The sequence below is a fragment of the Rana temporaria genome, chromosome 1 (assembly GCF_905171775.1).
Source record: "Rana temporaria chromosome 1, aRanTem1.1, whole genome shotgun sequence".
Classification (NCBI taxonomy): Eukaryota; Metazoa; Chordata; class Amphibia; order Anura; family Ranidae; genus Rana; species Rana temporaria.
The window spans coordinates 448,410,873-448,427,957 of record NC_053489.1 but is presented as its reverse complement, the minus strand read 5'-3'; the positions used below and the strand labels follow the sequence as shown (position 1 = coordinate 448,427,957).

The window sequence follows — 17,085 nt, the reverse complement described above, 5'->3', positions numbered from 1 at the left end:
TTTATGACAATAACATGCATATTAGGCTTTAAAATTTGAATTTTTTAATTCGAATGTTTGAGTCCCATAGACTTCAATGGGGTTCTAAAGGTCCGTACCAAACGGGGGGGGGGGGGGGGGTGTTCGGCTCATCCCTACTGAAGAGACACGACCTGGTTCTTCAAAGATATTCCGAAAAAGTTTCAAGAAGTCAGACAGGCTAGAAACCACTGGATCATTCAGTTCCCACAGAGGGGCTGCCCAGGCTAAAGCTTCACCGGAGAGGAGGGAAATGATATAGGCTACCTTTGCCCGATCGGACAGAAAGTTTTGGGGCTGGAGCTCAAAATGAATAGTGCATTGGCTAAGGAACCCCCTGCAGGCCTTAGAGTCCCAGAGAAACGGGACGGAGCTGGCAGTTTTAGTGAGTGTGACACTGCGACTGGTGCGATAGGCGCAGCCGCTGGTTGTACTTGAGGTTGTTGAACTGGGGGTCCTAAGGAGGCCTGAACCTGTTCAAATCGAGAAGCCAGATCCTGAAGGAATCGCATCACCTGAGTCTGATTTGATTCCTGAGTTTCAAGTCTGCGGGCTATGCCCTGCAATGAATCGTCTGCGGGAAGCGGCGCGTCTGTCGGGTCCATGGCTGATCAAACTGTCAGGTCACCTGTGGCCAGGTGACAAAAGCACCCCAATGGAGACAATGTTTTAACATTTCACATTCTGCTAAAACTTTTGTGAATCAGTACTGCTTGGACCTTGAAGAAGGGGACATACCCCGAAAGCTCGTCGATGAAAAATTATATGTTAGTGCAAATAAAAAAAGTATCATGCCTCGTACACACATACGGGATTTCCGACGGGAAAAGTTTTCGTCGGAAATCCAGAGGAAAACCTGAGAACCTGCTTGGTTCAGTCTTTCCCCTACACACGATCAGTTTTCCCAAAAGGAAAACTGTGATGGAGCTTTGGCTGGGATTCTCAGGCGTGTGTATGCTCCATTGCAGTTTTCTCATAGGAAAACTGTCCAAAACCGCCGGACAAAAGTCCGCTGGATTTCCCGGCGGGAAAAAAAGAGAACTGGTTCTTTTTTTTGGCGTTTTTTTGGGCAGTTTTCCCGTCAGAAAACTGCGAGGAGCATACACACGGCCGGGATTCCAGGCCAAAAGCTCTCCTCACAGTTTTCCCATCGTGTGTACGAGGCTTGACAGACGGTACTCAATTTTCTCTGCCAGAAAAAGGTAACGGATTTAATTTGGTGTGTACACTGCACTTCCATAAATGTTATTTCTGTTATGTTTTCTAGGGATCGCCTCCGAACAACCACCAATGTCTTAGGAGATTCTTTAGGAGCTGGCATTGTTGAACATCTTTCTAGACATGAACTGCAAAAACAAGATGCTGAGCTAGGAAACTCTGTTCTAGAGGAGAGTGAAAAATCCTATCAACTTATTTACACAGAGAATGACATCCAGAAACACCCCAGCAGTGAAACATGCATGTGAATGGCACAATTCTGGCCATCATGTCATTCCCATGCTTCCTATGTGAACTGGACTTACCTCTATTCGTAATTTTTAGTTTCCATGGACCGCTTTGGAGAATGTCTTCATCAATATTCTGAAAATGCCACAGGACACATCAATGTATGAGTGTATGTGAGGATCAAGAGGACAGACAATTTTGTATGAGGTGTCTTGACACCCCCCACTTTTTTGATGCCCAGTACCATAACTGATAAAAATCTACAGGCTGAGTTTTGTAACTGGGATCATTAATTATGGAAGTTTGCATAAAAATAGGTGCTTATATCAAGGTACTATTGAAAGCCATAATTAATCGTACTTGAAGATCTTCAGCCTTAGAGAAGAACATTCAATGTTGATAACTGATCCTTTGGACAGAAGTTGTGTATGCCATCCCTTTCCTTCATGAACTTAAGATATAGCCATCTCTCTATAATTCTTTCTAAATGACCAAAGGAATACCACTCATTGCTAATTCTTGCAGTATGTACTATAGATGTCAGGTGCTTTTGGGTTCTAAAATATTTTATTCATATGGAGGTGGTTTAGTACTTTCCATTTATTGAACCAGATATTTTTTTTTTCTAGCAACTTCTGGCATAAACTGATCCATTAGCCAAGCCCTCTGTAAGGGTAGGAATAGAACGAGATCCTGTTATACTTGACCTAAACAGATATCATCTGTTGTTTTAGTTACATAAGCTAATCACATAAAATATTGGTGAAGTAGAGGGAACTAAATAATTCCTGGAGCTGTAGAGGAGAAAAGTCTAACTATATGTGAAACCTGTATATATTTTTAAAATACTATTTACAAGTATGAAACCTGTTTTAAGCCAACGTATATTTGTTTACTTGTAGGCGTTTTTTTTTTTTAAAGGCAGGAAACCGCATTTGTATAAATAGTAACCTGCATCAACCAGATTTCAACTTATTGGTGTTTTTGTAGGTTTCTGTGCTTTTTTTATTTTAAATCCAGCGTATTTAGGGCATGTAGTACATTTTAGTGGTTAATCAAAAACCTGATTAAAGTCCTATCCTTATACGTAATAATCCTTTCCATGTCATGGTGCTAGTAATACTTTTCTCGACAATGTATTTACTATCATGTTACTTATTATAAATATGTACTACCTTCCTATACACATTTTTAAAAAGTTGGAATATATTTGAAAGAATTTTAGTGCCCATCCCTAAACAACCACAAAATGTTGAAGATGTAGGAGTTGACAACTTGTTGATTTAGTAATGGGTTCTCTATTGAGTTTTTTTTTTTTTAAAGCTGGTTGTTAACACTTTGTAATATTATCTTCTTTAATAAAGTTTCCAGATATGTTTACGGCGTTACATACAGACATTTCCCCAAAAAAAGGAAAATCAGTAAAAAGGTTGAGAGAAAAAATGTGAGTCTGTTTAGAAAATGTGGTTTACAAGAGCTTGTCTGTGTATATATTGCAAAGTAGAGATGCTGCCAAAAAAAAGACACACTGGAACTATGCTTATCATCTGGAGATCCACCAACCATCACAGTACGAGACTGGCTAAGGCCCCGTACACACGATAGGATTGATTCGCGGATACGGTCCTCCGGACCGTATCCGCGGATAAATCCTCTGGCGGATTTGGATCCGTTGGCATGTACTCACCATCGGATCCAAATCTGCGCGGAATTCAACCGCGGTGACGTGTCGCGCCGTTGCCGCGATGATGACGCGGCGACATGCGCGACGCTGTCATATAAGGAAATCCACGCATGCGTCGAATCATTACGACGCATGCGAGGGACGGGTTCGGACGGATCGATCCGGTGAGTCTGTACAGACCACCGGATCGATCCGCTGGAGTTGATTCCAGTGGATAGATTTGTTAGCATGCTTACAAATTTTTATCTGCTGGAAATCGGAAATATCCGCGGATAAATATCCGCTGGAACGTACACACCAGGGGATCTATCCGCTGAAACCGATCCGCTGAGATTTTTCAGCGGATGGATCCTCTCGTGTGTACGGGGCCTAATAATGGAATTTTAGACTTTTTTAATTACTTTTATTAGCATAGAATGTAATATACTTCTCATTACTATAATCCTTAAACTAATTCACATAATGCTTGGAAACTGGTGAAATTTTCTTTTTTAATAATTTATAGTTTTCAGAGCTAGATGACCAACTTTAGTCAGGTAAAATATGGAAAGTTGCTACATTAAGCCATGTTTATGGAAGATGTAAGAACTTGCGTAGACCTTACTGTTCTACACAAAAGTTGAGACCATAGCTTTTTAACTTCATCGTTTTAACTAGCAAGCTTAAGCCAGTTTATTATATATTGGGCAGCTTAGTATAGACAGTTTATCTGGGTATGGTCAACACCCTATTTTTTTCCCCCATGAATCATCCAGTGACTTGCAAGGATTTTCTGCAGAAAATAAACAAGAGAAAAGTTTAATTTCATACAGTCCCTGCAATTTTTATAGCTATACATTATAAAACTGCGTTTTATTTTATATGGGATGGAAATCCTTTGTATGAGACACGTTTTGTGCATATTGTATATTGCCAGAAATAATTTGTGAATATCACATCAAAGGATTTTGTAAAATGGAATAGTGGTTTAGATATTTTGCTGCTAAGAGTGATTGATGATAATTCTGTTACCTGGTAATTTGTCATTGGCGTTTTAATTATGTGAATTTGCTTTGTACAATGATTTTATGATTATGAAGTCATATTTTTCTTTATATTAATGTGGGTATTTTGTTTTTCAGTATTATAAAAGTGGATGTACCGGTATATAGATTCTTAGTATCACTGATCAAGTAGTAGTGGATGAAAGACTAATGCAGTACACAAACATTATTGTATATTTGTGCAATACCTATGTATTTTTTGCTTGTTTTATTATGTGGATTACAGTAATACTATTAAGTAAAATACCGAACAGCTATGCCATTTTATGTTGCGTTCTATGCTAGATAAAATATAAATTTAACCGCCCATTCCCATCGACAAGTTTTACTACAGAAGAGATGGTGTAAAAAAAATGTGTATGTATGTTCTAAGCAAACTTAAAATATGTTATATAAATGTTTTAGCGACTCGTGCATGCGCCGTAGGGAACCGGGCAGTGAAGCCGCATCACTCGTCACTCTGCTGCCCCCGCCATCTTTGGTGAGGGAACCAGGAAGTGAAGCATTCCGGCTTCACTGCCTGATTCCCTCACCAAAGATGGCGGGGGCAGCAGAGTGACGAGTGATCGCTCGTCCATTGCTGCAGACGGCGCTGGACTCCAGGACAGGTAAGTGTCCTAATATTAAAAGTCAGCAGCTGCAGTATTTGTAGCTGCTGGCTTTTAATATATATTTTTTTCAGCGGACATCCGCTTTAAGTAGGAAAAAACTTTTTGTGTAGCAGCCTGTAAACGCGCCTAAAAGCTTGTAAAAACTTAAGTGTGGATAACCTAAATACAAACAATCTATGAAAATATATAAATTAAATTTATATCATGCAAATGTGACACAGTAATTTTAAACTTGAATCACAGATCTGAATTAGTGTATCGGCATACACATCAATCAATATGCCACAGTGCTCCTGTGAGAAAATGGCTGTTGTTACTACTACAAGCCAGCTAAATAGTGAAAACAATACAGAAAATAGTGTGTGTGTATATATATATATATATATATATATATATATATATATATATATATATATATATATATATAAAAACACAATGTGCAATGTGCCAACTGCACCGTGAATTGTCCAATAACTGATATTGGAAACAGATACTCCCAAAAAATGTCAAAAAAATATATAAAATAGTTATCAAACAACCAGTAGAATGTGCAATGTGCTAGCTGCACTAAAAATAGTCCAATGACAGGCAATCTTGCTCTTATACAATGGGTTCCAGCAAACAAAAGGTTCAGTGTTGGTAGTGCTGTATACAGAAAAGTGCCGCTATCTCTTCCACCCGACAAAGATGTGCCACCATCACCAATGGTTAAAATCAACACTCACCAGACCCCAGATATTATTAGGCTCCAAAGTGGTGTATTTTCTTTGTCCGTCAGTGGGTGTTACCTCCTTTTCCCTTTTACAAGGTATCCTTAAATCAATATAAAGTGCCTCTGACCGGCACTGAGTGTCTTTGGCAGTGTCAACCGTTAAAAGCCGCTGACCAGCATTTAAATGGCGTCCTAGAAGGTGTGCGTGCCTCGCTTTTCTCCGCATGTGTTGCTACAAGGGGTCCGTGCGTGCTGGTGTGCTGCACCCTCTATGTGTGTGTCCAGACAGCCTCTACGCGTTTCGCTATTTGCGTCAGGAGAGCTCAGAGCTCACCTTGGCCTAAATACAACAGCACCACTACAATATGACTCATTTCAACTTGGGAATAAAAAAGTATTTAAATCACTTTAGGACTGGCTGCTACAATTGAAATGGCTGGTCTGCATATTTTTTGTTCTAAGTGGACATGCCTGTATGTCCTCTCAGAACTGCACTCATCTGCCCACCCAAAGTCCTGTGATTGAACAGTGCAGATCACAGGCAAAATGCACAGAGCCAATGAGGGTGGCTTTGTACCTTGTGATCACTTTTTTTTTTTTTTTTTTTTTTAATTAGCACTGCAACAAGTGCCAGTTGCCCAAGTCTGCCAGTTGTTGCAATGCTTTTTCTCCTATCACTACACCCCAATTATTACAGCTACCCATTTATGCGGTGCCACTAATCATCACGCCTTGCCACTATCCGTTACTCATACAACATTATTCACTATGCCGTACAACTAACCAATTACACCTAACAGCATGTCTTTATTATGTGTGGTGGAAACCGAAGTACTCGGAGGAAACCCACGCAGAGCAAGGAGAACATGCAAACTCCATCCAGCCATGGCCGGGATTTGAACTTGCGACCTGCGGACCTTCTGGCTGCTAGACTGTAGCGCTTCCACTACACCAACTGCTCTAAGCGTTTGATTGGTTTGTGCAAGTTATAGCGTTTACAAAATAAGGGATAGTTTTATGGCATTTTAATTAATATATATATTTTTTTAATAATAATGGCGGCGATCAGCGATTTTTTTTTTTTCATGACTGCAACATTGTGGTGGACACATCGGACACTTTTGACACATTTTTGGGACCATTGTAATTTTTACAGCGAAAAGTGCTATAAAAATGCACGGATTACTGTGAAAATTACAATAGCAGTGAAGGGGTTAACCACTAGGGGGGAGCGCTAAGGGGTGAAGTGTGCCCTAAGGGAGTGATTCTTACTGTAGGGGGGCATGGCTGGACGTGTGACATCACTGATCGTCGTTCCCTATAACAGTGAACAGACGTTTATTTATTAACCACTTGACCTCCGGTAGACTTCATGACCAGGCCATTTTTTGTGATATGGCACTGCCTTACTTTAACTGACAGTTGAACAGTGGTGCGACACAGTACCCAAATAAAATATGTAATTTTTTCCCACAAATAGAACTTTCTTTTGGGTGGAATTTCATCACCACTGCGTTTTTTAAATTTTTGCGCTATGAACAAAAAAGACTGCCAATTTTGTAAAAAAATATTTTTCATATATCATGAGACACTTCTACTTAACTACTTGCCGACCAGCCGCCGCAGTTCTACGGCGGCAGGTCAGCTTCCCTGCGCGAGAGCCCGTACTATAACGTTGGCTCTCTAAGCGGCCACTAGGCTCTCTAAGCGGCCACCCGCTCGTCCCTGACTCCCGTGCGCATGCCCGGCGGGCGCGATCGCCGCCGGGCACCCGAGATTGCTCGTTGTAAACACACAGCTGCTGGTCCTGTCAGGGGAGAAATGCCTGATATCCAATGTATGAACAGCGATCAGTCATTTCCCCTAATGAGGCCACCCCCCCTACAGTTAGAACATACTTAACCCCTTCCCCGCCCCCTAGTGTTAACCCCTTCCCTGCCAGTGGCATTTTTATAGTAATCCAATGCATTTTTATAGCACTGATCGCTATAAAAATGCCAATGGTCCCAAAAATGTGTCAAGTGTCCGCCATAATGTCGCAGTACCGAAAAAAAAAATCGCTGATCGCCACCATTACTAGTAAAAAAAAAAAATATTAATAAAAATGCCATAAAACTACCCCCTATTTTGTGAACGCTATAACTTTTGCGCAAACCAATCAAACGTTTATTGCGATTTCTTTTTACGAAAAATATGTAGAAGAATACGCCTAAACTGAGGAAAAAAATTGTTTTTTTTAATATATTTTTGGGGGATATTTATTATAGCAAAAAGTAAAAAATATTAATTTTTTAAAAAATTGTCGCTCTATTTTTGTTTATAGCAAAAAAACTAAAGACCGCAGAGGTGATCAAATACCCCCAAAAGAAAGCTCTATTTGTGTGAAAAAATTGTTTTGTTTGGGAGCCACGTCGCACAACCGCGCAATTGTCAGTTAAAGCGACGCAGTGCCAAATCGCAAAAAGTGCTCTGGTCTTTAACCAGCAATATGGTCTGGGGGTTAAGTGGTTAATACTACTCCCAAGTACTCTCTTTGTGGCTATTAAATGTCTTCATGTTACAACCAAAAACGTAAATGTATGTGTTCCATGCAGCCTTTTATGCTAGTAAGACAATCGTGCTCCAATGGAAGGGGTCACCCCCCCCTGACAACACAGCAATGGCAAACACTCATAAACAACACCCTCCCACTGTATAAACTACTTGGGCCGTAACTGCCCTAAAAAAAATACCCAAGATATGGGACCGATGGGTTTGCGAGGAACAGCTGCCCTTAGAGTAGGGAGGGAGCCGAGGAGTCAGTGCCCCCCCCCTGCACGTTAATGACTTGGGAATTATTAGGATTTATCCACAGGGAGGCTCTCCATCTATCATTCCTTATAGCCCGTCTGACGGCCTGGTTGGGATTCAGCTTCCCTCCTAGCTCCAGTGGGAGAATCTGTCCACTATTGTGCACTCCACAAATCTGGCCTCTATGGAAGAGTGGCAAGAAGAAAGCCATTGTTGAAAGAAAGCCATAAAAAGTCCTGCTTGCAGTTTGCGAGAAGCCATGTGAGGGACACAGCAAATATGTGGAAGAAGGTGCTCTGGTCAGATGAGACCAAACTTTAACTTGTTGGCCTAAAAGCAAAACGTTTTGTGTGGCAGAAAACTAACACTGCACATCACCCTGAACACACATCCCCACCGTGAAACATGGTGGTGGCATCATCATGTTGTGGGTAGGCTTTTCTTCAGCAGGGACGGGGAAGCTGGTCAGAGTTGATGGGAAGATGGACGGAGCCAAATACAGGGAAATCTTAGAAGAAGACCTGTTAAGAGTCTGCAAAAGACTTGAGACTGGGAATAAGGTTCACCCTTGCAGCAGAACAACCACCCTAAACATACAGCCAGAGCTACAATTGAATGGTTTAGATAAGAGCATATTCATGAATCAGAATGGCCCAGTCAAAGTCCAGACCTAAATCCAATTAAGAGTCTGTGGCAAGACTTAAATTGCTGTTCACAGACGCTCTACATTCAATCTGACAGAGCTTAAGCTATTTTGCAAAGAAGAATGGGCAAAAGAATGGTTCCACAAAGTATTGACTCAGGTGGGGTTGAATACAAATGCACGCCACTTTTCAGATATTTATTTGTAAATAAATTTGAAAACCATTAATCATTTTCCTTTCACTTCACAATAGTGCCACTTTGTGTTGGTCTATCACATAGAATTACAAAAAAAAAACATTACATTTTTTGCTGAAACATGACAAAAATTTGGAGAATGTCAAGGGGGTATGAATACTTTTTCAAGGCACTGTGGGCCAGATTCACAGAAGAGATACAACGGCGTATTTCCTGATACACCGTCGTATCTCTGTGTTACGGCCGTCCTAACTATGTGACTGATTCATAGAATTAGTTACGCAAAGCTAGCCCTAAGATCCGACAGGTGTAATTGAATTACACTGTCGGATCTTAAGGATGCAATTCTAGGCTGGCCGCTAGGTGGCGAGGCCATTGCGGTCGGCGTAGAATATGCAAATGACTAGTTACGGCGATTCCCGAACGTCCGCGCTGCCCGTCGATCTACCTTTACGTCGTTTCCGTCGAGTTACGCGGCGTACAATTAGGGCTGAGCCCTAGTTGTTCTAAGCCATGTTAAGTATGGCCGTCGTTCCCGCGTCGAAATTAAAAAAAAAAACGTTGTTTGCGTAAGTCGTCCGTGAATGGCACTGGACGCCATTTACGTTAACGTCTAAACAAATGACGTCCGTGCGACGTCATTTAGCGCAATGCACGTCGGGTAATTTACCAGACGGAGCATGCGCAGTACGTTCGGCGCGGGAACGCGCCTAATTTAAATGGTGCCCGCCCCATTTGAATTGGGCGGGCTTGCGCCGAGCGCATTTACGTTACACCGCCGCAAGTTTACAGGTAAGAGTTTTGAGAATCAGGCACTTACGCTGTAAACCTGCGGCGGTGTAACGTAAATCAGATACGTTACGCTGCCGTGGAGCAATGTAATTGTATCTGAATCTGGCCCTGTATTCTTAATGTTTTTTTTTTTTTTTTTTATACCCGGGCCGGATGTTTCTGTAACCATACATCATAATTCTCCTCTAAAATACAATCCAGGGAAGTCTTAGGCCGCGTACACACGACCGTTTTTCGGGTTGTAAAAAATGCCCTCGTTCTGGTAAAACTAGCATTCATAATGGAGATGGCCCATTCATCACGCTGTAACAAACTGAAAAGCGTGAATCGTCTTTTACTAACACAAAATCAGCAAAAGCAGCCCCAAGGGTGGCGCCATCCGAATGGAACTTCCCCTTTATAGTGCCGTCGTACGCGTTGTACGTCACCACGCTTTGCAAGAGCATTTTTTTTTCACGATCGTGTGTAGGCAAGGCCGGTTTAACAATAATCGGGTTGAAAAATACTTTGTTTTTTCTAGACCATTAAAAATGGTCGTGTGTACGCGGCATTACATGCAAGTTTTTCCATGGCTACTGAAGAGATTGTGTGACCTGTACAAGCTCAAATTCCAAGGTTAGCTTTGAAGTTAAAAGGGGTTGTAAAGGTTTGTTTTTTTATTTTCTAAATGTGTTCACAGCGTCTCCCTGCAGGGATGTAGTACCAAGAGAGGGGGTGTGCACGCTGACTAACCCCCAGACAGAACGCCTCAGATGATGGGAGCAAGCTTACTGGGGAGAAACAGGAAGTGAGAAATTCAGACAAAGAAAAAAACACATTTAGAAGGGAAATCGAAGGAAAAGGTAAGTGAACCAACAATGCACTAGCTTAACCGTTCGAGGACCGCTGCACGACGCTATATTTAGAAAAAATGGGACGGTTGGGCACAAGGGCGTACATGTACGTCCCCTTTAAGATCCCAGCAGTGGGTCGCGAGTGCGCTGCCTCCGGCAAGCTCGCCACCCGGTCCTCTTCTCTGTGACCGTCCCCGCGGGAACAGCTGACCGATCGCCGCCAGTGTCCCTTGATCGGGTCACAGAGAGGAAGAACGGGGAGAGATAAGTGTAAACAAACCTCTCCCGTGCTTCCTAGTGAGCCTGTCAATGATCGTCTGTTCCCTGTTATAGGGAAGGATGACAAGTGATGTCACACGCACAGCCACGTCCCCCCACGGTAAGAATCACTCCCTTAGGGCACACTTAACCCCTACAGCGCCCCCTCCTGGTTAACGCCTTCACTGCCAGTGTCATTTTTACAGTAACCAGTGCATTTTTATAGCAAAGTTCGTTGTAAAAATTACAATGGTCCCAAAATAGTGTCAAAAGTGCCCGATGTGTCCGCCATAATGTCGCAGTCACGATAAAAATCGTTGACCGCTGCCATAACTAGAAAAAATATTAATAAAAATGCAATAAAACTATCCCCTATTTGGTTGACGCTATAAATTTTGTGCAAACCAATCAATAAACGCTTATTGTGATTTTTTTTTTTACCAAAAATATGTAGAAGAATACGTATCGCCCTAAACTGAGGAAAAAAAAAATGTATATCTTTTTTGGGGATATTTATTATAGGAAAAAGTAAAACATATTGAATTTTTTTCAAAATTGTCACTCTATTTTTGTTTATAGCGCAAAAAATAAAAACCGCAGGAGGTGATCAAATACCACCAAAAGAAAGCTCTAGTTGTGGGGAAAAAAATGACGCCAATTTTGTTTGGGAGCCACACCGCACGACCGCGCAATTGTCAGTTAAAGCGACACGGTGCCAAATTGCAAAAAGGGCCAGGTCCTTTTGCTGCATAATGGTCCAGTGGCTTAAGTGGTTAAAGGAATCTATTTAGAAAATAAAAAAACAAACTTTTAGAACCCCTTTAAGGCCATCATTGTATACAGTATTTGACAAAGTACTCTTTTTTTCATCAAGAAGATCAAAGGGGTTAAGATTCAGTTCATGACAAGATCACCAGTGCCCAGTCATCTCCACCAATTAACAATATCTTTACCACCACTTTCAATGCTTCCATCTTTTGACCCTGTCAAAGAGTACATTGCTCAACTTTTCTGACACCCACCATACCAACTGTAACCTTTATAATTATCCGCTTTCTCTATTCAATGCTCTTAATCACATCTTCAACCTCTCTCTCTATTGGCATCTTCCCTTCCCCTCTAAAACCTATACTGATCATGCCCATACCTCAAAAGCCCTCACTGGATCTCACCAGCCTGAACAACCCAAGACCCATTTACCTGCATAATCCTACACCATCTAGCCTACAATAGTCTGAGCTGCTGCCTCACTAATAACTTTCTCAACCCCTTGCAGTCTGGCTTTAACCTGCAACACTCCACAGCAACTGCCCTTATTTTTATTTATTTATATATATATATATATATATATATATATATATATATATATATATATATATATATAAATAAATGAAAAATAAACTCACCTAATGACTTAATAGGGATGAGCTTCGTGTTCGAGTCAAACTCATGTTCGACTCGAACATCTTATGTTTGACCGTTCGTCAAATAACGAACGTTATGGGCCGTTCGCACCAAATTCGAGTGGCGTGTCACGGCATATAATTCACTGCGGCATTGCAGTGCATTGCTGGCTGATGATTGGCCAAGCATGCCCTATGACCCGCATGCTTGGCCAATCACAGCTTGCAAAAAACGGAGAGCCATAATTGGCCAAAGCCAGGGTGGCTTTGGCCAATTATGGCTCAGGGGGTTTAGTACACGCCCCACACTATATAAGGCTGCCTGGAAGTCGGCCTTGTGTAGTGTGTTGCGGTGGTTACAGAGAGAGAGAGTGTCATTTTTTTTTAGTTAGATAGAGCAGGCAGGCAGGCAGGCTAGTCAGTTAGAGTTACAGTGTGTAGAGGATATATATGCATCCCAGGTGTTGTGTGTATGTGCGTGTGTGTGTATATATATATGTGTATATATATATATATATATATATATTTATACATTGTATTGAGTTTAGCTAGATCTGCTCTTCCTAATATACGGACAGACAGGCAGGTGATTGTGCTAGCTGCAGTATTTTCACTTGGTGTACTGTCTGTGTCCTCTGCACAGTGTGCACCTAAAGCTACGTCAATAGATTTGCTGGTGTTCTCATATTAGTTCCTACAGGCAGGGATCTGCTCATATTAATACCACAGGCAGGGGATCTGCACGTATGTAGTATGTCTGTAAGGACAACAAGGAGAGGCAGAGTCACAAGCCAATAAAAGAGGGCAAGCAGGCTCTGCGTCTAGAGGCAACAGTGCTGGTCGTGGACACGGTGCATCCTCATCAGCACGTTGCCGTGGGACATACTCGTCCTTTTTTTTTCGGGCAGCTGGCCGTGTTGAGCCGCAACATGCCGAAGACTTGGTAGAGTGGATGACCAATCCGTCTTCATCCTCTTTCACCCAGGCTCAGGGTACTTTGTCTGGCAAATCAGCTGCCAACGTGGCCTCTGCTCAATGTCATCAGTCACTCCTACCCTAGCCCCACCATGTCCTCCTGAGGAGTCCCCCGAACTGTTTGACCACAGTGTTGGGTACATGCTGCAGGAGGATGCGCATCGTTTTGAAGGCTCCGATGATGGTACACAGCTAGAGAAAGGGAGTAACGTGAGCCCAGAGATAGGGGGTGCCCAAGAAGGACAGCAATCTGGCAGTCATGTTCCCCCAGCTGCAGCATACTGCCAGATTTGCTCCAGTGATGGGGAAGGAGGGAGGGGATGATGTCACTGACTCCACATGGGTGCCTGATAGGAGAGGAGGAGGAGGCACATCTCCAACCAGGAAGCTCTCCAGGGGACAGCTTAAGGGCAGCACACCACTGCATTACAACACAGAACTACGCATGTCCAGGGCGCTGCGGTCTCTCAGCGTTATTCCAAAAGTTCTTTGGTGTGGGGCTTTTTTGAGACGAGTGCATCAGATTGCACTGCTGCTATTTGCAACATATGTCTTAAGCGTATCTCACGTGGCCAAAATATCACCCGCTTGGGCACCACATGCTTGACCAGACACATGTCGACCTGCCATGCAGTTCGTTGGCAAGCGTACCTCAAAGACCCACACCAAAGAACAAAGCAGACCTCTCCTTGCTCCTCATCAGCTGGGATCTCCAACCCCACTATACCCTCAGTCCTCTCTGAAGCCTGCACTGATAGGACTGAGGGTGTAGAATTAGGTGTGTCACAGCCAAGTACTTGTGGGCAGTCTACTATCAGTACACCGACGTCAGAGTGTACCAGGCAAACTTCCCTGTCTTATCTGCTCCCCCGAAAGAAGTTCTCTCCGAGCCATCCACATGCTCAGCGGTTGAATGCTATCTTAGCTAAATTGCTAGCACTTCCAACTGCTGCCTTTTCAGTTGATAGATTCTGCCCCCTTCCGTGAGTTTGTGAAATGTGCGATACCTCAGTGGCAAGTTCCCAAACGCCACTTTTTCTCACGGAAGGCGATTCCGGCTCTTTACCGGCATGTGGAAGGCAATGTCCATGCCTCGCTGGACAGGGCGTCAGTGGTAAGATGGATATTACCACTGACTCATGGTCCAGCAGGCATGGACAGGGACGTTACCCATCTTTCACAGCGCATTGGGTGATTCTGCTGGCAGCTGGGAAGGATGCAGGACAAGGTACAGTAGTGTTGGAGGTTGTTCCGCCACCACGCCTCTAAAATGCTACTACTGGTTGTGACACACCTCTCTCCTCCACCCCCCCCTCTTCTTCCTCTGTGGCCTCTTCCTGTGCTGATGTGTCCTCGGAACCAGCGGTTCTCCATAGGCATTCAAGGGGGCTACACAGGCAAAGAGATGCCATGCGGTGCTTGAGCTGGTGTGCTTGGGGGACAGGAGCCACACTGTGCCAGAGGTTCTGTCAGCTCTGCAGGGGCAGGCTCAGAGGTGGTTGATGCCACGCCAGCTTAAGCCAGGAATGGTGGTTTGCAGCAATGGCACCAACCTCCTCTCCGCCCTCTGACAGGGAAAACTGACCCATGTGCCCTGTTTTGCTCATGTCCTTAACTTGGTGGTGTAGCGGTTCTTGGGCAGGTACCCGGGCTTACAGGATGTCCTGAAGCAGGCCAGGAAACTCTGTGTGCATTTCCGACGGTCGTATAATGCCAGTGCTCAGCTGGCAGACCTCCATAATGAATACAACCTGCCCAAGAACCGCCTAATCTGTGACATACCCACCAGGTGGAACTCTACGTTGGCCATGCTGCAGCAGCTGCACACGCAGCAGAGGGCCATCAATGAGTACCTGTGCCAATATGGCAGCAGAACTGGGTCAGGGGAGGTTGTTTTTTTTCCCCCACGCCAGTGGGCCATGATCAGGGATGCATGCACTGTCCTGTCACCATTTGAGGAGGCCACGAGGATGGTGAGCAGTGACAGTGCATGCATCAGTGACACTGACCCACTTATCCACCTGTTTGAGTATGCGCTGCGTGGAATAATGGACAGGGCCCTTGAGGCAGAAAAGAGGGAGGAAGGAGGACTTCCTTACCTCTCAAGGCCCCCTTTATCCAGACAGTGTTCCTGCTTGCCCGCCTATCACACAGGAAGAAGACGAGGAGGATTGTGTCAGCATGGAGGTGGAGCCTAGCACTCGGCATCACCAGCAGTCTTCAAGGGATCAATTGCAGTCTCAAGAAACCCATAGACTTGTACGTGGCTGGGACGAGGAGGCTACGGATCCTGACGTTCTCAGTGACCCAGAGCAGTGTTTCTCAACTCCAGTCCTCGAGGCGCCCCAACAGGTCATGTTTTCAGGATTTCCCTCAGATTAAATGGCTGTGGTAATTACCAAGGCAGTGAAACTGATCAAATCACCTGTGCAAAATAATGGAAAGCCTGAAAACATGACCTGTTGGTGCACCTTGAGGACTGGAGTTGAGAAACACTGACCCAGAGGACTCTGCAGCGAATGCCTCAGCAAACCTACGCTGTATGGCCTCCCTGATCCTGCAAAGCCTGCGGAAGGATCCTCGTATTCATGCTATCAAGGAGAGGGATCATTACTGGCTGGCAACCCTCCTTGATCCACGTAACAAGGGTAAGGTTGCGGACCTTATCTTGCCGGGGCAGAGGGAGCAGAAGATGAAACATCTTCGGGAGGCCTTGCAGAAAGGTCTGCGCAACGTGTTCCCAGAGACTGGGAGGTTACAAAATGCTGGTCCTGGACAACGTGTTGCTGAGGCTTTGGTCAGTCAAAGAAGTGGAGAAGGTGGCCGTCTGACCGATGCGTTCAGACAATTTTTTAGTCCGCAGCCCCAAGGTATGTCCAGTTTCAGCAACCATCGCCAGCGTCTGTTTTACATGGTGCGGTAATACCTAGGGGCAAGATCAGACTTGGACACCTTTCACACCGAAAATCCTCTGGCTTACTGGGTCTTGAGGATGGATCACTGGCCAGAGCTTGCACAGTATGCAATTGAGCTACTGACCTGTCCTGCATCTGGCGTTCTTTCAAACGCACATTCAGTGCTGCTGGAGGCTTTGTAACCGATCACAGGGTGCGCCTCTCCACCGACTCGGTCGATCGACTGACCTTCATAAAAATGAATCAGGCTTGGATCACCACCAGCTACCAAGCACCTGATGCTGATGTAACTGAATATTTTTTTGGAAATGTCAGATCCCTTCAAGACTGCCTATGCTGAGTGACTATTCTGTTATGCTGAGTGACTATCCTTTTCCTCCTCAATGATCATGCTGATAGCTTGTAAGAACATTTTTGGTTCTGGGCACCGCCACCCGTGGCTAAGGCCCAATTTTTCAGCCCCTGTTTAACAGGGGCGGGTAATTAGAATTTTTGATGCAATACTTTGCAGCAGGGCTTATTCCTGCACTCCAACTAGAGTATCTGTGAGGGGTTGCAGTGTTGTGGCACCAACACCAGTGCCTAAGGCCCAATTTTTCTGCGACCTGTTCAACAGGGGCATGTAATTACAATTCTTGATCCAATATTTCACAGCAGGGCCCATTCCTGCACCCACCAAGAGTAACTGTGAGGGCTTACATTGTTGTGGCGCCAGCACCAAAGGCCCAATTTTTCTACCACTGTTCAACAATGGAATGGAATTAC

At 44.0% G+C, this 17,085-nt stretch overlaps 1 protein-coding gene across 1 annotated transcript in view; it reads left to right on the top strand.

Moving 5' to 3' along the window:
* The window catches only part of LOC120916357 (excitatory amino acid transporter 1-like), an 86,521-nt gene extending 83,535 nt beyond the window's left edge, over positions 1–2,986 (top strand). The window contains exon 10 of the mRNA XM_040327277.1: positions 1,286–2,986. Coding sequence (XP_040183211.1) covers positions 1,286–1,484 — 199 coding nt within the window. The 3' untranslated portion in view covers positions 1,485–2,986. The remainder of the gene's footprint in view (positions 1–1,285) is intronic.
* The last annotated feature ends 14,099 nt before the right edge of the window (positions 2,987–17,085 follow it).